The 16,406-nt window shown below is 34.8% G+C and overlaps 3 protein-coding genes across 3 annotated transcripts in view; 1 reads left to right on the top strand and 2 right to left on the bottom strand.

The window, feature by feature from the left end:
- The window catches only part of LOC111044217, a 12,279-nt gene extending 8,305 nt beyond the window's left edge, over positions 1-3,974 (bottom strand). Inside the window, exons 1-2 of the mRNA XM_039422721.1 lie at positions 3,838-3,974; positions 936-1,138 (exon numbers count right to left, since the gene is read on the bottom strand). Of these exons, the coding sequence (XP_039278655.1) occupies positions 936-1,138; positions 3,838-3,857 (223 nt within the window). The 5' untranslated portion in view covers positions 3,858-3,974. The remainder of the gene's footprint in view (positions 1-935; positions 1,139-3,837) is intronic.
- A 119-nt stretch (positions 3,975-4,093) lies between these two features.
- Positions 4,094-10,296, top strand: LOC111062436 (N-terminal Xaa-Pro-Lys N-methyltransferase 1-like). The gene is made up of 4 exons (XM_039423129.1): positions 4,094-4,693; positions 8,122-8,305; positions 8,905-9,010; positions 10,047-10,296. Exons 1-4 carry the CDS (start codon positions 4,532-4,534, stop codon positions 10,267-10,269), a joined length of 675 nt encoding a protein of 224 aa, XP_039279063.1. The 5' UTR covers positions 4,094-4,531; the 3' UTR covers positions 10,270-10,296.
- Positions 10,297-13,209: 2,913 nt separating this feature from the next.
- On the bottom strand, positions 13,210-14,980 carry LOC111062435 (venom serine carboxypeptidase-like). The gene has a single exon (XM_022350127.2). The coding sequence runs from the start codon at positions 14,719-14,721 to the stop codon at positions 13,321-13,323; it is 1,401 nt and encodes a 466-aa protein (XP_022205819.2). The 5' UTR covers positions 14,722-14,980; the 3' UTR covers positions 13,210-13,320.
- Positions 14,981-16,406: the final 1,426 nt, after the last annotated feature.

Below are 16,406 nucleotides of genomic sequence, written 5' to 3'. Positions count from 1 at the left end.
GATATACCAATGGGTATTTACATTTAAAATATTCGATTTACAACCCCTAAGTCACCCCCTTATGAGTGGTTAAAATTCAGTTGTACTTGAAAGGTTGGAGTATTTTACCAACAACTTATTCTGAAAGTTACAGTATTATATCTACAACAGTCTCCAACTTATTGAAGGGTTTCCATAAACAATCATTTCGAAAGAAATGTCATAAAATTGAAAATTGAAGTTCAATAAAACTTTATCAAAAGATTAATTTATCCATTTTCAGCCAGCTGAACTTTATTCAGATACTAGGTAAATTATCATCAGGGCAATAAGTTTATCAATTCTCTATTATTTTGTCATTATTGTTATTGACGATTCACTAACTTGGAGTATGAAATGCTATACACCAATGATGGTGTAGGCGAAATCAGAGTAGCTTGGAATAAATCGTTCAAAATTTCAGATTACATACTTGAAAATTTATCTTTTCAATATTAAAAGTTTTTACTAAGCATTGCACTTTACTAATAAAATGAAAATGGTCTCAACAATAAAGTTTGAAACAGAGATTTCTAACGGAATCTGATTACATGAGCTAGATTACTTTCCCATTGCACCAGTTTTCTGTTATTTTTTGAATAGTGATTCGTTGTTCCAATTTCATCTTTACACCACCTTGTTTGAAATTATCCAATTCAATTAGGATGACGTCAGGAGCAGGACAGCTTCAACCATTTAATCAACATTTAATAAAAATGTCCCACTACCGTCGTCGTTTCTCTGGTGTTTACAAGGCTCAATTATTCTTTTAACTGGCCAATTGAATACAATACAACTTTAAAGTAAAAAAGAACAGTGACAAAAATTATTAATAACTAAACAAAGTGTTTCTAAATTTCTATACTCGAAAGATAAATTTCTTATTACAGTACTATATTCTTTAATTATAATCTTACCTGTCTTATTTATGATGTTCCCAATATCATTCCACAATTTTCTAGTCACAACGCTGCTCTTGTAATTTTCATCCTTGCAGTTCCAAAGAGCAGGTCTGGCTCGCACTTCACGTATCAGGTCTGCACTAATAGAATCGGAAACTGTACTTCTGCATTTACAATGGTTTGACATTTTGAGCGCCACTGGATCCCGAATCAGAATTCTGAATATGAAGTTCAATGATACCAGCTATTTGATCTGATTGACAGTGTGGCCAACTAGATGGAGAATAATAATACAGAGTCTATTGTGGCCAGACAATCCAGTTCAGCCTGCTGAGAAATGAGCACAATGCTGAATCCAAACCTGAAATTATAATTTTTTCATCTTTATTTTCAAGAATATCGATTTTGAAGGAAAGGCATAAATATTCAACTGACACATGCTACTCCAAAAAATAATAGCATCAGGACATACTGTCCGGAAATCATAAAGTGGTTTCTCAGCTGATGTACCTATTATTTATTACAAGATCAATAAAAAATAATATCCTGCAACTCACTCAGATATTCAAAGAGTCCCAGCCTGGTGTCCTGATGTGCTAATAATTTTGAGAAAAATGCAAAAATATCAAACTGACACTAGCTTTTGCATATTAGGTATGTAGGAATCTGCCTCCAGCCTAACTGAGTCAGCCAAACTGAAAGCCAATCACGTGTAGTCCAAATCAAACCATGAGAGCAACAGCTAGAGCCCATAATATCAAACTTCATATTAAGGTAATATGTAATATTTTATTGTGGGCTATTTCTATTTTGGTGTGATGGTTTGGTTCACACGTGAGAGATCAGCTTTCAGTTCGGCTGACTGGAGGCAGATCTTTACTTATGGAGCAGACTATGGTAGCCTGGCCTAAGACAAAGTTTTAAAGTATCTTTGTGGTACTGACCTAACAATACAATATTGGTAAAAATAATGAAGATATTCAAAAGTCTACTTTGAAGTTTTGATTTTTTTACAGCAATGATCAATATGTAGCATATCTTACATAAGCTACAACTCGCAAAAATGCAAATATCATATTGAATAGCACTTATACTGTCATAAGGGATCCAGAATAATTACAAAAACCTTGGGAATGCTTAATCTATCGATGGAAACGCCCCAAAAAATATGTGATTGTTAACAAATGAATAAGCCGCGAAATACTGCAACTGCACCCACATATTATATATTTGAAGTGGAGGTCAAGATAAGTTCAGGTATATCAGGGTGACAAAAATCTTCCTCCAACTTATATTTATATTCAGTAAAAACAGGAAATAGCAAAATGATGGTTTCAATCAATTTAAAAGAATAGAAAGTGAAAAATAGCTCTGCTAACAAAATGTTACAGTCTGCTTGGTGTAGATCAAATTAGAGTTACATTTAAACAGTATTAAACATTTAAACAGATTACAAAAAGGCATCCAAATATTTGTAGTAACACTTGACTACAGATGAGTCAAAAATGATTAAGCTAAATACTGATAGCCAATGTTCACATTGTGCCGTTACGTACCCATATATGGACTTCAGTTTTGGGCAGGTGGCACTAATCTTACATTGAGTGCACCAGTACTATCAATATAACAGAATTTCAATTGCAAATGAATAACATATTGATGCTTTAGCCTATAGAGAATAAAACTTGAATACGTTATACAATATTATATACTAAACTGATTAACCAACTAATAACTTTAATTTATCAATTATATTTCAAAATACAATTTTAATAAAAACAGTATACTTATATATTGAAATCCCTCTAGCTATTAGCCATTTGAGGGATTTAGATAATTTGAATAAAATATACTGTCACTCGATATAAATTATCACTGGTGCTCTCAAAGCTCAGTCAATTAAGACATTTATGCGCAACAAATTAGGGGAAAGCTGAATTTTGCAGGGTGCTAGTATACATAGCCTGGAGCCGAAGAGTACCCATCGTTATATCGCTTCACCCCCCCCCCCACGAAGTTCGAACCATCAATGGTTTCGTAAAACAAGTATATCTTGACTCCAGATCAAGAAATATATCTGATTCTTTTCAGGAAGGATAGATCTACAATATTGATGTCATATAATATTCCATCGTATATTCATTGTTCAGAAAGTTATTCCCATACGAAGCCAGAAAAATAGGAAATTTTCACCTCATAATTCATTTGGCTAATAAAAGTTTACGCTTCCGTTTTTTGAGAAAAATGTTTCGAACAAAGTTATAGCTTGTTTCAAGACCTTTAAAATGATGTATCATAAGTCGAATTTTTTATGTCCTACAATCTCAATTGTCCAACTAATCTGCACAATGTACGTTTTTCCACGCTAAATGCCAAATTGTTTCTATTTTATTTTGTATTTCTGGTCTAGGAATCAACTTGAGAGACCGTGACTAAATATAAAACTAAATATAGGTGAGATGAAGAAACTACTCTATCAAGAAAATAAATTTAACAAGTGTATGTAACTCAATGAATGAAGATGACAATATGATACATATAGTATCATACGTATCTACATAAGTAGCATTGTTGTAAACAAATGACAGGCATTCATAAAATAAACAAAGTTGAAAGTTTTAATGAGTACCTAACCTAAAAATAAATTGAGGTTAGAGGTTATTTTTGCCATGTTTACATTGGTTATCAATGAAATAAAATAAGATAATTGAGTTCAAAAATTTTGACATAGACCGGAATATAAAAAATTATCTAAAGTTATATATTTTTAATATAAAAAGAACGGAAATATATCATGTAATTTAATGAAATAAGAAGTTAGTTGCCTACTTAGTTGATGAAAAAAACTGTCCGAAAAACCAGATTCTAAAAAGTCAAGTTTAGAGTGATTTAAAAAAATTATATTAAAAATACTCACATGCTGCACTTTGCACACATTTACCACACAAAGCAGATTAGCAAAAATATTTTGAGAACAGAAAATTATTTATTTTTTGTGAACAAAGACGTAACCGTTCAAAGTTACAACGGTCGGTACACAGTGTAACTTACGTAATCAACGGTACACTACGCGTATGCCGGCTCTTCACTCTTTCAAGTATTCATAAACACCTTCTCCACACTCTTGCCAATCTGGCAAGCATAGCTATGTTGGCCATGTCATCCACACTGCAATGTGACGAATCTCATGATTTAAGACTCAGAACTGTTATCCCAATCACGGTATCTAGATGAAAAATACTTCTTCTATTTACCTTGATCCTAATATCATTATTAAAATGTTCAACATGCAACCTCCAACTGTGCGTCATTTGAGTGACAGAGAGTTTAAGAGGAGACTCAAGTCCTGGCAGCGTGACGTGAACCTTACATTAGTCATCTACTCTCGCGTTTGTCGTCATTTGTACGCACTTGGCAAGGGTGTGGAGGCATTATTATATGTTTATTTGCTTTTTGTTTGTTTTTGTAGGTTATGTTATGAATGAAGTAACAACGTAAAACGTCTTGTATATTATCATTATTTACTAGAACACCCTCCTGCTATTAATGCTTATTTCTACATAAATTTATAGAGCATTGAATTATGAAATACTTTTTTCAAATCAATTAAGATGATTGCTGACGAAACTTTTGATGAAAAAATAAATTATGAAGTGGCTGCTAATTATTGGTCCCAGATCCCGGCAACTGTTGATGGCATGCTAGTTGGCTTCGGATACATTACAAAAGCTGATATAGAAGGTTCTGAAAAATTCTTAAAAGATCTCTTCAAGGTGAGTGAATTTTATATTGTTATGATTGTGTACGGTAGGCTACATATAGCCTAAGTCTTACGAAGTGATCACATTGAATGAGTATATGTGCAAGTGCACGTTTGGTCATGCATGATCTCACGTGCACTTGCACATAAGTGCATTCAATTTGATTATACTCTTTGAAAAATTTACACAAAACTATTGCATACCGTCTCAGCATCTGAACTTAAGTCTCGTAACAGGGTTTTTCCCCACGGCTCCTTTAAGGCAGGTGACTCAATGTCTCTTGCATTGGCCGACCTGAGTGAAGGGGGTTCTAGACGAGACGTGTCGTGTCGAGACGTGTTGAGCTACACGTCTCGTTCAAATACCAACAAGCCAGGTTATAGGACAGCAGCAAGCATGCACCTGCTACCTGCCTGTAAAGATATATTATTCCTCCAGAGAAAAGCACTCAGGATATTGGACTCAGCAGGTTACCTGGATCACTGTCGACCCATCTTTGTCATGCAGGTAATAATCACTGTGTTTAGTCAATACATCTTGCTCTCCTTGTATGCAAGAGATAACCATCACTTGCTGACAAGAAGAGCTGATAAACACTCCTATAACACGAGAGGAAGAGTGAAATTAGACGTTACATTCTAAAGGCTGAGCAAAAAGAGGGATTGTTTCCGGTGCTAGCCCTGAAAATGTACAACGCTCTACCTGATGGAGTGAGGAGCCTGGGCATCGGCTGCTTCAGGACATGAACTAAGATATGGTCAGTGGAGTCACCATTATACGCTATGCAAGAATACTTTGAGGCCAACAAATACACCATCTCAACCTGTGATGCTTTTACTTGCGGGCCTTGAAAAACGTACAAAATGATCTATTCTTAATTGTTTTACATTGTTTGTTGTGAACAAACGTTAATAAGTGTTGTTCTGGCATAAATTACATGTCAATCGTATGACAAAGATCAAGTCAGGTTCACTTCCAGACACAGTCAATCAAGACCTCTGGTCAGTAATTCAGTTTTCTCCATCCATGACCAGCACTTGCTGGATAGATTGCACCATTAGATCAAACTTTGAAACATAAGATCGAGATGGGTGGCAGTTAAAGTGAATTTAAAAAACTCTGTATTGCCTCCTCATTCAGGGAGTAAAACGGCTCTCAAATATCTTCACTTCCTGCACACGGATACTCACTGGCATCCTGTTGAATATTTTTAGCGCACTGACAGGAAAACTATTGTGTGACCGTGTGAGTCTTGCATGAGGTGGATCAATGTCAGCCCGCTGTATTGTGTTGTGTTCATGCACCTGTCCTCTTTGAAGATAGGTGTGCTGTCCTCTTCTCAACAGTGACATGGAGCTGAACAGATACTGACTGTTGACTGTCATAATCTTCAGTCTCCTGAAGATTGGCGCACAATGTTCAAGGCGATGAGAAGCAGTGATGACCCGGAGAACCTTTTTCTGCAGGAGCAAAATCCTTCTGCAGCCACCTGCATAACCACACAGCACAATACCACAGTTAATATGGCTGTGGAAGAGACCGTGGTATGCTGTTACAAGGTACTCCTGGGAAACATGACTTCTCAGCACACGCATTAGATAGGTTACTCTTGACAGTCTATTACATATCATGTCAATATGTGGCTCCCATGTCAGTGTGGCATTCATCATGAACCCAAGCAGCTTCACATTACAATCCCCAAAGGTTGGCGGATTCCGCTGCAGAGTGCTGAGGAGATGCTGAGTCTTCCTCTCATTCAATGACAGGCTGTTCACCTGAAACCAAACACTGGCAGCCTCTAACAGCTGGGCAGACTCCTGGATTGCTGCATTAACGTTATTTTTCCTGGCCACCAGAGTTGTGTCGTCTGCAAAAAGGATGGCATTTCCTTCCAGCCTGAGGTCATTGATAAAAATCAGGAGGAACAGGAGAGGCCCGAGGATGGAACCCTGAGGCACGCCGCAGCACACATCCTGAGCATCAGACACAGCACCACCGATGGGCACCACCTGCTTCCGACAATTCAAGTAATTCTTCAGTATACTGAGGACCACATCACAGACTCCATATCTCTCAAGTTTATCCAGCAATATGCAGTGAGAGACACAATCAAAAGCCTTTGTGTCAGGTTGCACAGAGTCAATGCCACAGAGTGATGATCCTCCATTGCTCCCAGCACGGTTCCAACCAAGCTGCGAACAGCATCTGAGGTCACAGTATACATACAGTATGGAAACTTGGCTAGTACCCTGTCGCAAAAATCCGCCATCTTGTTAGGAAGCGCCGCATTGTAATAGTATTGATGGTAGGTTCGGATCACTTTAATGATCCGGATCAATTGATCTCGTTCACTGCTACGAGCCAATCAGAAGACCAGGATTGGAACTTCCCAAGGTCACGTGACGTGTCTAGTATTTGCGCCATTTAAAAAGCATTGGTTAGATTGGCGTTTTATTGACAGTTTCCATTCTGTACCTATTTTGTGCTGAGGTCATGACTAAGGGGAGAAGTATGAAGTAAGAATAAGTTAATATGCAATGATCCAGGTAGCCACTGAGGCTAAGGCTATGATCACATCGCATACAAGTTTGCAAGCAAGGGTGCACTCCATTGTGAGCAGCGAAATACAAGTCACAACTTGTTTCTATGGCTCTTTCCTGAATTTGTTGCACGCGGGCACAATCCAATAAATTGCTCAATTGTGCATCTAATGTGATCATAGCCTAATTTTACGGACTACTCTCTCTCGTGCAGTCTAAATACATCATACAGGAGCAGGGACTCCACAGAAGCAGTACATAGGTCATGATACACCACTATAGTCAACCGCACGAAAATAGTCCGATGAAAATTGGAACAGATCAGTCCCTCCTCACCGCCTTGTCCCCATAGACGCCAATTCGTCAATTGTATTAAAAAAGTTTAAATCAATGTGCCTGTATTCTAGGTACATTGGTATTAATTGAATAATTCTCGTTCTGAGAGAATCCCCTTCTCAGCTGTGGACAACCTACGATGATCAACTCTTATTCGGTGGCAACGTTGAATCCATGTTCCAATTTCCATCGGACTATTTTCGTTCGGTTGATTTTAGCAAGTAGTGTTTGCTCACAAACTGTCAACTTTCTCAGCAAATAGGTGTCAAATAGGTGATGGTCAATTATTGGCAGTCGTATACTTTCCATCTTTTCTACATGACCCATCCAACGGAGACTATTTGTCTATGAATTTATGTACTCTTCCTCTAGTATTTAGTTTTTAGTCTAGTTTAGTAGTTTTTCTGTCTTTACCAATCAAAACCATTAAATATTGTTTGAATTGGACTGATTCTGAATTTCTAAAATTTTAATAAGTCAACGATCATATTATTATATTAACAATGCGTGGTTTAGCTTTAAAAAACAAACATCTATATTGATTGTCATGTAAATTTATTTCAGGCTGAAGCATCGTTGGAGCGAGAACGCGCACTAGACTGTGGTGCAGGCATCGGACGTATAACTAAAAATCTACTAGTCAAGTTCTTCGATAAAGTTGACCTCGTTGAGCAAGATCAAAAATTCATTCAAGAAGCCGAAAAATCCATCGGTACTCATGAAAACGTTGGTGAATTTTTCAATACAGGTTGGTATTCTGAAATTAATTTTTGCTCTACTTATTCTTAGGTAGTATCAATTTTTGATCTTGCTCACCTTATTGAGGAGAAAATTTGACTCATTTAATTATTGGATTTTAAATACAGCAATTCATTATTTAGAATACTAAGCTTATAGCACTTACAATTCAGAGCTACAAATTAAATTTCATGATGCACCCCAGGATTATAGACTAGGGCCCAGTTGCACAAAATCCTGTTGAATTTTAATCATGATTGAATTGCACGGGAACCAATCAGAAAAGGTTTTTCTGAGAAGAAGGCTCCTCTGATTGGTTCTCGTGACATTTAATTGGAGTTAGAAGTTAACAAACTTTTGTGTAACCGGGTGTGAGAGTTTCAAATTCATTGATTTTTTCTTGTGATATAAATTTTAATTCTCATTTGAATATAATATTTAAGCTGATAAAACATTTGAAAAGAGCTGTTATCAATACTGCAGCTTAAAAAATGATAATAATGGTAGATTGTAGCATATGAATAACTTTTACTTATTGAATCACCGAAATATTTTTCTATTTACTATCCAAAATAATTATCTCATTGAAATGTTTCAATCTCTTATCAGGACTACAAAACTTGGAGTTTGCACACAAATATGACGTTATCTGGTGTCAGTGGGTCCTCGGTCATCTCCCAGAGAGCGATTTAATAAAGTTTTTCAAAAATTGTGTGTAAGTATTTGATTGATGTCTAATACAGTTAGTTCTCCACTATGGTAGCTGAAATTCAAATCGATTAGCTTGTTCTAAAAAGTATCATTCGATTCTACTATTCTCCTATTTTCTCTTTACAATTTGAAACCAATAAAACAATGCATGCTTTTGCTCCAAGGTTGATATTAACATATGTCTAATAACTGATCGAGAAAACAACTTTTGAAATATTTGAGTTGCTGGGAAATTAATAAATGCTAGAGATACATTTCAAACCGTCAGAAGTTATTATAAATCAGATCAATGATGACAGTTTGAATTGAGTCTCGCTATTGACAAAAATATTTCCCCAGACAGAAAATCGAGCTCTGCATCCTCTTAATTGCCGGAGGCTTCTGTATTAAAAGGTATTAAAATTTAAGAATGGAAAGGTATCCTTTCGGCCAAATATATGATAAACATGGGCCGGGTTGCTTGTTGCTCGTAGTAAATTAAATTTAACTGTGGTTAAATGACGTCATCACATAGTCATCTGCTTCGTTCATTATTTATCATGGAATTGGTTCCGTTACATCACGTCATTTAACCGAGGTTTAATTTAATGCCTGCAAGGAGATGGAATTAATCATTATATGTAGCTACTATATGCTAGTAAATTTATAATTCTAAACGACAATAAAGGTTGTCAAATGTATCAAATAATAATTTCCAACTATTATTTCTTCATCTAATCAATTCACATCCATCCATCATCCATCAATTCACATGTTTCACTTATTCAATGTATTCAGTAAGTTTCTGGATCTTTGTTTTTTAGTTTTAGTGCTTTGTATGCACTAACCAAATGAATCTTCGCTCATGTGTGTTACATGAATTCTAAATAAATTTTTTATAAATCAGGCATTGCAGATTTCATTATAATATTGTATTTATTCTGAGTACTTATCATAGTAATAAGCTCCCAAAAACTTGAATTCGAATTTATTGATTTTTTAAATTTGTTGAAAGAATCCGGTTTTGTTAGATTTCACAGAACATGAATGTTGTGTTGCAGTGGCCACCTGAAACCGAACGGAGTGATAGTGGTCAAAGAGAACCTGACATCGAAAGGAGGCGTCGAACTCGACGAACAAGACTCAAGTGTCACTCGATCATACTCAGTCATGCAAGATTTGTTCAAAGCTGCTGACCTCAAGTGTATAAAAGAGTGGAAACAGAACAATTTTCCCAAATTCCTCTATCCGGTTATGATGTTTGCTCTCAGGCCAGCAACTTGATGTGCTATTAAAAAAATACATGTGAATTCTGATGCTAATTATTAATTCATTTTCACAAAAATGTGTTATGTATTGAACTTTGAAATTATTTCTTTGATATAAAACTGCTCGCAAAATAGTAAATCATTTTGTGATTATTCAAAATCAACTTCATTCTGTTGTTCCTACAGTCATGCATGTTGGAATAAATTAATAAAAACAATATACAAATCATGAAGTACAAATCTTGAAAATGACCTAAGTTAGGGTCGAAACTAGTTGCTGAACTATTTTAAAGTTTTTAAAAAAATAAAGGGTACTTCAAGATTTGTGTATTGTTTTTATTAATTTGTCAAAAAGTAGCACATGTGAGTGAAGTGTTTTCATGTTGGAATAATATGTTAAAGGAACACTAACTTTTAAGTTAATTGTATTTTTTTTTAATTTCAATATTTCATAATTGTCTAAACAAGAAAAAAAAAAATGTTTTCTTTCTTGTAATCATAGTAAGCAAATGGTTTGCGCTACTCGGGGATTTCAAGTCATTTAAACAAAGAGAAAACTTGCCATTATATCACAAAGTTCAATTATTTATCTATCGTACACGAGTATAATAATGACATGTCATCTTCACTTCTGTATACAGGCTTTTTATTTGAAAAGCTGTTATTTGGTTTTTGAAAAGTGGCTTTCTGTTTGAAAAGTGATAAAGGTTCATGGTTAAAGGTTTGCCTCACAAACACAAACAGAAGGGAGGTCAACCAACGGACAGCCAGTCAACCAAACCAACTCACTGATTAGAGGCATCTATTTTGTTGTCAATGTTTTAGGCTTGTTTCAAACCTCTGTTTAAAGCTGGATTCGCACACATCAGTGACAGTGAACAGTGAAAATATAATTCTCACGAGTTCTAATTGGACTATTCCCACTCAGACTGGTCGATTGTGTATGAATAATACCGTTGAGACAAATGGGAATTATATTTTCACTGTCACTGTTTCTGCCTAGACAAAGGCCGCTCTGACGTTGTTGCAGAAGATAATACTTAGTTATTTTAGAAGACCATAAGTTGTAATGTCAATTTGTTTCAATAGCGTGACCCTTGATCTTTTGATAACACTCATTAGCATTATCAAAGAAATTAGTAATGAATTCTCTGATCATCTACCGCTCAAATAATAATGTATGTTGCCTAAACACAATCCTAATTCTGAATGAATATGATTGTTGAAAGCTTTTCTCAAAAAATAATAACAATTCTTCACCTTGTAGTGACAAAATTAATCATCGTCAATCACGAACGAATTGTTTATAATATTGTTACAATAAGTCCGTGCCACATTCATTGTGACAACGTATTTTATTATTATATGAATCGGTCGATTTTTTTTTCGTGGCTTAGTGCCGGTTGCACAAAAGCTGGTTAATTTTTAATCGTGATTAATATAAGCCGTCTTTTCAAAAAACCTTCTCTGATTGGTTCTCGTGAAAGTAACCATGATTAAAATTTAACCGGGATTTGTGGTACCGGGCCTTAGGGTCCCATTTCACTGTCATATGGACAAGCATTAATTATACGATATCTATAGCGAGGTCTACGTTAAAATGGCAGTATTTCATTAGCATTGGTGTTGCTAAGTTATCGAAAAAGCAGACAGCGCTATCATTTTCTAGTTCTGCAACGTTGCCAGATCGGTTTTCAACAATTTAGAAATATTAATTAAACAACAAAAAATTCAATTTCAATTATGAAAATATAATTGATTATTTTAAACAAGAATAAATATTAAATCATATATACCAGTATCAGCTAACCTCTATAGAAGGCAGTGACAAGGCTGACAACACATCATGTTAAGTTACTTGAAACAATAAACTCCAATCGGCAACACTGTTCTCCTATCTTTCTCCACTGCCATTATAACGTGGACCTCACTTAGTGATAGATATTTGATCGTTTATGGTATATGAAATATTTCACAGTCTTGAAAAGGGTCTGATAGAGAATCAAATTTTTAATTGACGTCAATAATTATTATTGACTTTCAATATAAACTAATAATTTACTAAAAATATAAACGATCAATATATGACTTTGTAATGGGGCCTTTAGGAAATACCATTTGTCGATGAGAAATTAACGACAAGAAGCCCAGACTACAGTAGCTATTTTCTTCGGATACTGAAATAAGTTTAATCAAGCTGAAAAAAATGAAATGAAATGATCCCAACAAATGAAATTAAATATCTAGGTAAAGAAGACAATAATTCTTTCCTATAATAGTTGAAGTAATAATAGTGATAGACGGTACCTTTTAATAAAACATGAAATTCAATTCGGTTATTCAATCCAGTTGATTGAACAATAATTTATTAACAATAATAGAACACTACAGCATTCTGTCAAATTCTATGAGAATCAAAAGTATTTTCTATATTCACGACAATGTCTTGATTACTTGAATGTTCAGTTGACATGATAAGCATAAGTTAAGAAGATGGTTTCAAGCATTTCTAAAAAAAAAACTCTTTTATAGTCCTTAGTTATGATTTATCCGGAAATTGAATTCAAAATAGAAGAATTTTATTACAGCGTAGTTGGTCAAATTTCTTATTTAAATTATTTTTACCAATCTAAAAAAAATCTACTCATATTATATGTTCCTACATATATAAGTTCCTACAAAAATAAATTATACTTCCTTCAAAATAACTTATAATTACAGTGAACTTTAAAAATGTACGGTATATAATAATTTTATTTGTAAATCTTCGCTGTTAATAGCACATTTTCAACTAAAAATCAACTCACTGCAAATCAATTTAGATTATTTAATTTGCATTATCATCATAATATGATATATTAACTTATATTGAAATTCTCAGGAATTCCAGCGTAAATAGAATAATAGTTGGAAATGTATTCATGATTAAATTTCATTTCCTATCATTCAATAAGACTCTGAGAATAATCTATAATATAATAAAGGAAAGTATAAGGAGAAATGAGGCTAATGTTCTAGAATTGAATGGTTTCTAACATGTAATCTGTTATCAAGCTCCAACCCATTATTAATCTGATATTGGTTTACCAAATACAAATCGTGTAATAAGGTTCAACGCATTGCGAGGTTGATCCATGGGAACCATGTGACCAGCATTCCTCACCATCACTTGGTACAAATTTTTCACATTTTTATAATAGCCAGCAATTTCTCCTCCAAATAGCAATGGTCGCCTTTCGGCGGCTTTGAACTGAGCGGCTCCACTCCATTGTAAATTTCTCACAAAATTTTCGGTTAGTGGATAAGCGACTATTATATCAAACTGGCCATTATAAATTAGCACTTTGTATTTTGACAATAAATACTCAATATCAGGCCTCACAGATTTCATAAAATCATTTTGAAGATATTGTTCTACTTTGATATTCACCAAATTGAAAGTTTTATCGCCTACATGAATGAATCGCCTAGCGACGTCACTGTCAATGTACTTAATCAAATAATTGTCTTGTGTACTATCGCTTGTGAAGTTTCTGTAGTCAAAGTAGTTAACAGAATGTGTTAAATTGGTGAAAAGTGTTTTACTCAAACCATCTCCATTCAGAATTGTGTTGAACTTGTTGTATGCTTCAGTATAGCTATTCTTTTTTATTAAATCAGTAATTTCTTTTTCTCGATCACTGAATGTATTTTTGCCCTTGATGTCAAGAAGACCGATCTGATACAGATAATCGCTGTACTGCATCATGTTCACAGGATCACAAAATCCGTTACCAATTGTTATACCTTTTAGATTTATCTTCAGGCCCTGTTTGCTTTTGTCGATTTTCATTGCAATAGCGGGCACAAACTTACCAGCATAAGATTCGCCACTAATGAAGAAATCACGTGCCTGCAGATCCGGAAATAAGGTGAAGAATTGTAAGAGTGCGTTGTGTGCGTCTCTGGCCACATCCGATTGGTTCCTCGCATAGCCAACCTCTGCAGTGGTGAAGCTGAAGCCGGCTCCCACTGGGTTATCCAAGAATAGAAGATGAACAGATTTCGACCAATAATATTCCCTCATCTTCAATCCCTTATTTCTCGCCGAAAAGGGACCAATCTCTTGAAACAGTCCAAACAATGACGAAGCACCAGGCCCACCTTGCAGCCACAAAACTACTGGAGCAGATTCGGGCTTTGTTTCTGCAGGGAAATACCAGAAAAACATGTTCGATTCCATTTGTTTGTCAGACCGAACTCTGAAAAATCCCGAATAGCTTTTAACTTTTGCTTTTATGCCCTGAACAGAACAGTTTTTTCTTCCTTCCTCTAGTTTGTTTGCTAGAATGAAGTCTGTGAGAATCGACGGGTAACCGACATTCCGACCCTCGTCGACACGAGCTGTTGGAGGCACCTGTTTGCTTCTTGAAAACGAAGACACCAACGAAAACGTTAAACACAACATGAGACATTTCAGTCCAACCATTGTTTTCTTTAAAATTGTTTATAGTTCCAAAAAACAAAAGGTCTCACAGGCTAAAATATCTCTCAGTACATACAAAATAATATAACATTGAATGGGATATTCCTATCAATCGAAGATATTCTGAGCGATCTTGCTATCTATATCCTGTCTAGGACTTTCGATTCAGCTGACGATAGAATATTGTAGTACCTAATAAAAAATTTCACTTCACGGCTAACGTAACTGCTACGAATCATGCTGCACATCAACTAAGCTTCTGTCATCAATTGAAATCAATTTGGTAAATTGAACGCATGCGCAGTCTATGAAAGAATAGAGATAAGAAGTTGGTAGGCTCATAGTTTCTGATTGAGTACAGTGAGATTCACTTGAATCTGTCAGCATTCCTAATTAATAACATCAATGCTTTCATTCTACCAATGTTGATGAAAGTAAATCTCGATATATGGGCCAATTATAGGTACAATTTAAATACACTGTAAAAACCTCAATATTCTGCCTCCAGTTAGAATATATGAAAAGTTATCAACTGATGTTGAAAACATCAGTTATTATTTATTTGTTAAAAATAGAATAGAATAGCTGGCTTCATTTTGACCAAGGAGGGCGAAGATAGGGCACAGCCGGACCTTTCTTACACTCAACTCTCTAAAAATAGACGTAGAGGTGCAAGGGCTTGTATATACTCAAATACACTGTAAAAGCCTCAATATTGTGCAGCCAATTAAAATATAAATGAAAAGTCTTCAACTGATGTTTAAAACACTGCGGTATTATCAGATGTTGAAAATTGCAATAATTGAACGAGCGTTAGCGAAGTTCTCACTTTTGACTAAGGCTAAGCTTCACACACATTCCGTTTCATTCGGTTCGTTGCCAAAAACGAATGAGGCTTTCATACATATCAGGTTTTAATTCGTACGGTTCTAATTAGGTATTTTCTTCTCAAACACAGCAATGTTTGGATTTTTACAATATTCATGTTGGTAATAAAATATAAAAGCTGGTGTTCAAATAGTAAGATGTGATTTCTTGAACAACAAAATTTTCAATATAATTGAAAATTGTGAACTATTTGAATAGTTTATTTTTGATTATATTAATTTTGAACGTTCAGAGTGATTATTTTTTGAATTTAAAATTTGTTTCAATATTGACACATAGTACATAACGTTCATCTTTTCTCTCTATTAATAAAATCATGTAATTTTCATGGAAAAATAAAAATTCTCCCTGAATTTTAATTTATCTTCATATTTTTTTAGCAAACTATTCATTGAGAAAAAATGCTCCAGTGAACTGACAGAAATGAATTGACCATAATTATGCTTTTGTAATTAAAGATATTCAAACATATAATCACGATATCAGGTTAAAATAAAAACAAATAAGCGATTTTGTTTAAAAGACTTTGCTTTTATTTCCGGTTTTCTAGCAAATATATTGCTAAAACCCAATATGATAATATTATGATAAAACCCAATGTACCTAGAATACATTCTAGGTACCTTAATAAAACCTATTCGTGTCGAGGGGGCGTTCGGTGCTATGCGTTTGCTATTAGGAACCGAATTCCAATCGAATCACAGTTTCACACTTATCGGAATTTGCCAAAAACGAAACGAGCCGAACCGAATGTGTGTGAAAGTAGCCCTTCGCTAGAAACGAATTTGAACCTGATGGAA

The sequence above is a fragment of the Nilaparvata lugens genome, chromosome 3 (genome assembly GCF_014356525.2).
Source record: "Nilaparvata lugens isolate BPH chromosome 3, ASM1435652v1, whole genome shotgun sequence".
NCBI lineage: Eukaryota > Metazoa > Arthropoda > Insecta > Hemiptera > Delphacidae > Nilaparvata > Nilaparvata lugens.
This window is presented reverse-complemented; position numbering and strand designations above follow the sequence as displayed.

What these genes read in the sequence shown, in the direction of transcription:
- LOC111062435 (XM_022350127.2), bottom strand. Translation starts at nt 14,721, where the DNA reads ATGGTTGGACTGAAATGTCTCATGTTGTGTTTAACGTTTTCGTTGGTG.
- LOC111062436 (XM_039423129.1), top strand. Translation starts at nt 4,532, where the DNA reads ATGATTGCTGACGAAACTTTTGATGAAAAAATAAATTATGAAGTGGCT. An exon ending in TCTTAAAAGATCTCTTCAAG is followed by an intron (nt 4,694 to 8,121) that starts GTGAGTGAATTT and finishes AATTTATTTCAG; the next exon opens with GCTGAAGCATCGTTGGAGCG. An exon ending in AAGTTTTTCAAAAATTGTGT is followed by an intron (nt 9,011 to 10,046) that starts GTAAGTATTTGA and finishes GTTGTGTTGCAG; the next exon opens with TGGCCACCTGAAACCGAACG.